The 4,615-nt window shown below is 45.6% G+C and overlaps 1 protein-coding gene across 1 annotated transcript; it reads left to right on the forward strand.

Moving 5' to 3' along the window:
* Positions 1–4,264: 4,264 nt before the first annotated feature.
* Positions 4,265–4,615, forward strand: LOC145098668 (uncharacterized). Its single transcript, XM_079036283.1, has one exon. It carries the CDS (start codon positions 4,265–4,267, stop codon positions 4,613–4,615), a length of 351 nt encoding a protein of 116 aa, XP_078892409.1.

A 4,615-nucleotide genomic window follows, 5' to 3' on the forward strand; every position in this document is an offset into this window, starting at 1 on the left:
CCCAAGTAGCGGCTCATCCGAGCCTGCTCTGTGGACACCAGCTCGGGGCAGAACATCGCCCTCTCATGAAACTTCCGCGTGATCACCGCAACCGAATCAGTACCCTGCTTGAGGGTTAAGAACTCCTGAACCAATCGTTCCCTCTCCACTGAGGGAATGTACTCGTCTCTGAACATAGAAGTAAACCCCTCCCATGTCACTGCTGAAATCTCTGCCAAAGTGAAGTTCGCCGTCACGAACTTCCACCAATCCTTCGCTCCCAGACGGAGTTGGTTCAAAGCGAACCGTACCCTCAGGTGCTCCGGACATGAACAAGTGTAGAAGCACCCCTCAATATCAGCGATCCACCTCATCGCAACAATCGGATCCTGCGTCCCATCGAACTCAGGTGGCTTCGTGTTGCTGAACTCCCGGAACAGCAACGAGTCACCCCCTGTGGCCTGGCAGCGGCCACAGCTGCGGTAGCTGCAGCGGCTGCAGCTTCAGTCAATGCGGCGTACCGCTCCTCAAACGTCTCCATCAGGGTGGTCTTAATAGACCCAAACATCTCCGGGATCTCAGCCCGAATCGCTGCAGCTACCTCCTCATGAATCATCTGACGAATCTCCTCGTCACTCACACCGCTCGAACTCGCTCCGTGGCGTGGTCTAACCATGATGTCTCTGAAATACAACATAAAACTACCAGAGACTCCATCGAGTATAATCGCACTCGATAACGCAACCCTACTCAGTCTCCGATATCCAGGGATTCTTACTTGGGTCTCCCACTGACCCGGTGTCTTCGGTAGTACGGGCCCAATACTACCGACCACACCGCATCAGTATTCATCCCAAATCTTCCTCCCCAAACCCCGGATAGTGAGTACTCTACTTTCGATATGCACTATCTACCTGCACGCTATCAAGCATCTCATATCGGCAAACTCCCTAGACTAAGGCATCACAAATCAGGCCACTCTATTCCTATCATGAATACCTAGTCTTCTAGCATGCATAACAATTCATATCATAACTCATCTCATAACATAACATTGTAAGGTATTTTGGGGATCTTTACCGTTCGGGCGCTAACTGATCGTACACACTGCTTCTTTCTTATTTACCACAAAATCATTCATAAAAGTTTATGCCTTTATTTTTAAAAGTTTTCCTCAAATCCTCGGTTTGAGTTCAGTTACGCCCGAAGGTGCACCCGAATCCCTCAAACCAAGGCTCTGATACCAATTGTAACAACGCAAATTTTCAAACAAAATTTTCATTTCAAAAATAAAGTATTTTCATTCAAACAAGGCATAATTATTCCAAGTGTTATGTCAAAATACAATTCATAGAATTCCCAAGATCTCAAAACATCAATTAGTGTGTACAGATCATGCCAGCGCCTTCCCACGGTCCTCGCTAGTACCTGAAACACATACATACAATTGTAAGCATAAATGCTTAGTGAGTTCCCTAATATACAACTTACGCACATACGCCTTTCCAGGCCCTGACCTTCCGGTCCATGTGTCTCAGGGGACTTCCGTCCCTGCTGGGTAAACCTTCCGGTCCTACCCATGCCGACCTTCCGGTCCATAACACAACGCCTTCCGGCCCATAACATAATCGCCTTCCGGCCCATAACATAATCGCCTTCCGGCCCATAACATACATAACACACATATAATAAATAACTTACCACATATAGCACATATATCACATATCACATCTGACCTTCCGGTCATACAGTCAAACCCTTCCGGGTACAGTATAGTGAGAAGACTCACCTCGTGAATATCGAAAGCTAGCAAATCCCGAAATCACTCGTGCTCGATCTGCCGAGCTACAATCTCCCTATAACATCATATATCTCTTATTAACACTTTTATCTTCTAAGTTTGACTATCCCTAAGAAGTCAGACATAGGTCAACTCTGGTCAACGGTCAACGGTCAACGGTCAACTTGACCGGACTCGGCGAGTGCTATGGCGACTCGGCGAGTCTAGACGTCCTCACCAATTCTCTAATATTCCCTTTCTACTTGTCGAGTATCCCTCTTGACTCGACGAGTTCCTCCTGGAAGAATCGCGGGGCCACCCCGACTCAACTCGCCGAGTCTGAAGAACAACTCGACGAGTTCCAGCTAATCTTCAAGTTACTCGCCGAGTCTGTTCATCGGACTCGGCGAGTCCATGCTATGCAACCGCTCAAACTGCTTTCTAAGGTCAGAACTGCTCCGACCCTTCATAGGTCTGGCCTTCCTAGACTGATTCATCACGTAATGTCCCCATTTCGGTGCTCATAATACACCCCATGACTCATAATTCACATTTTGACCTAAGGCATAAGGATTCCAATCCAAAACCTCCATTGATTCCCGAAATGCTCAGGCATGGGACATTCTGGACCTCCAAAGGTCCCAATACAGGGTGCCAATCATTTGGGGGACTAAGGTAACATTCAATCTAACCACAAAAGGGTTCCATAAACCTTAAATCCATATACACATCAACATAGAAGAATGTAACTCGAATTATTACCTGAATAATGTGCTCTCTGTGTCCCCAATCCTCAGAACGTGACTTCTCTTGTTGTTCCCTTAACCAAGCCTTCTCTTCCTTGCACAACAACTCTTCCAAAATCAACAATGGTCTTCAACCTTGCTCCAGATGCACACAATCGAATTAGGGTTTCTCTCAGAAGGCTAGAGTGAACAATGACAGCCATAAAGTCCCTCATATACATCCCAAACCTGAACGGTTAGGGTTTTCGCTAAACAGCGCAGACTCGCCGAGTCCATATCCGGACTCGTCGAGTCCAGTCGCGAACCCGCGACCAGATCCGCGATCCTACTCGGCGAGTCTAGGCTCCAACTCGCTGAGTCCCCTCTAAAGACACCCCAAAAACATAATTATAACAATACCTGAAATTCCGGGCTGTTACATTTTATCATATTTTCCCCTCGGTGTTGTAACAGCTTTCCCTCGGGAGCTTTCAGATCATAGTCCTATTACCCTAACCTCTACCAAGTCAGATTTTGGACCGATCCCGTTCAAGCTATTTAATTCCTGGCTTCTCATGGATGGTTTTGATCAAATTGTAAAGGACGCTTGGGACGAATTTGTTGGATACGGTTCTCCTGATGCGTACTTGGCTGCCAAACTTAGATACTTGAAGGACTCTATTAAGAGGTGGAGGAGAGTTGTGAGTCTTACGAAAAAAAGGTGTACAATGATACTAGGTCTGTGGTTAACAACCTAGTGAAAATTGCGGAGACCAGACCACTTTCTACTGCTGAATTGGATGTCTGGAACACAGGTATCAAAAAAATTGAGGAGTGGGAACGTCTTAAAACCTTGGACCTGAAACAAAAGGCAAGAGTTAAATGGATCATTGACGGGGATGAGAATAGTAAGTTCTTTCATGGTTACATCAACAACAGAAATAGAAGGAATCTTCTTCACGGTCTCATGATTAATGGGCGCTGGTCAACTGATGTTAATGAGATCAAAGCGGAAGTATTCAGATTTTACTCTATCAAGTTCTCTGAAAATCATGTTTCCAGGCCCAAACTTATTAACCCACAGTTCAAGTCAATCTCAATGATGGAAGCCATTAGAGTAGAATCCCCCATTAGTCTAGATGAGGTGAAGGCTGCGATTTGGGACTGTGGAAGTGAAAAAGCACCAGGCCCTGATGGCTTCACATTCAAGTTCCTTAAAAAATATTGGGACATTATCAAGGGCGATGTGATGAACTTTGTAAATCACTTTGAAAGGTGTGGTTCGTTTGCTAGGGGATGAAATTCATCATTCATTGCATTGGCTCCCAAAACCAAAGACCCCTTATCCTTGAATGACTTCCACCCTATTAATCTAATGGGATGCTTGAGTAAGATCATTAGCAAAATACTCTCTAATCGGCTAAAGACAGTTATTGGGAAATTAATTGGTGTAGAGCAGTCTGCATATGTAGAAGGGCGATGTATTCTTGATGGTCCCCTCATGATCAATGAAGTCTGTTCATGGGCGAAGAGGGCTCGTAAAAAACTCCTGCTCTTTAAGGTCGACTTTGATAAGGCCTTTGACTCAGTCAATTGGCAATATCTTGACTCGATTCTTGAGTAGATGGGATTTGGTAATAAATGGCGGATGTGGATTCGTGGTTGTTTGAGTTCGTCGAGGGCCTCTGTGCTCATTAACGGTTCCCCGATGAAGGAATTCCCTATCTTTCGGGGGGTTCGCCAAGGTGATCCTCTCTCTCCATATCTCTTTATTATTGCTATGGAGGGTTTGAGTGTAGCCCTCAAAACGGCGTGCGATAAAGGCCTCTTTAAAGGTGTCCCGATCCCGAGTAATGGTCCGATCGTATCTCATCTATTATACGCTGACGACGCGTTGTTCTTGGGTGAGTGGTCCCGAAGTAATCTTAAAAACCTGGCTCGTATCTTGAGATGCTTCCATATTTCATCGGGCCTTAAAGTGAACTATCATAAATCGAAAGTTTTTGGTATTGGAGTCTCTGCGTCTGAAACTGTTCACTGGGCTAACTTACTGGGCTGTGCTGCGGGTGCCCTCCCGTTCGATTATTTAGGTGTTCCAGTCGGTGCTAACATGAATATAATCAAAAACTGA

The sequence above is a fragment of the Lactuca serriola genome, chromosome 4 (assembly GCF_051521515.1).
Source record: "Lactuca serriola cultivar US96UC23 chromosome 4, Lser_US96UC23_V15, whole genome shotgun sequence".
Lineage (NCBI taxonomy): Eukaryota > Viridiplantae > Streptophyta > Magnoliopsida > Asterales > Asteraceae > Lactuca > Lactuca serriola.

Bases quoted from the DNA above. Each gene is read 5' to 3' on its own strand.
- LOC145098668 (XM_079036283.1), top strand. From the start codon at position 4,265: ATGGAGGGTTTGAGTGTAGCCCTCAAAACGGCGTGCGATAAAGGCCTC.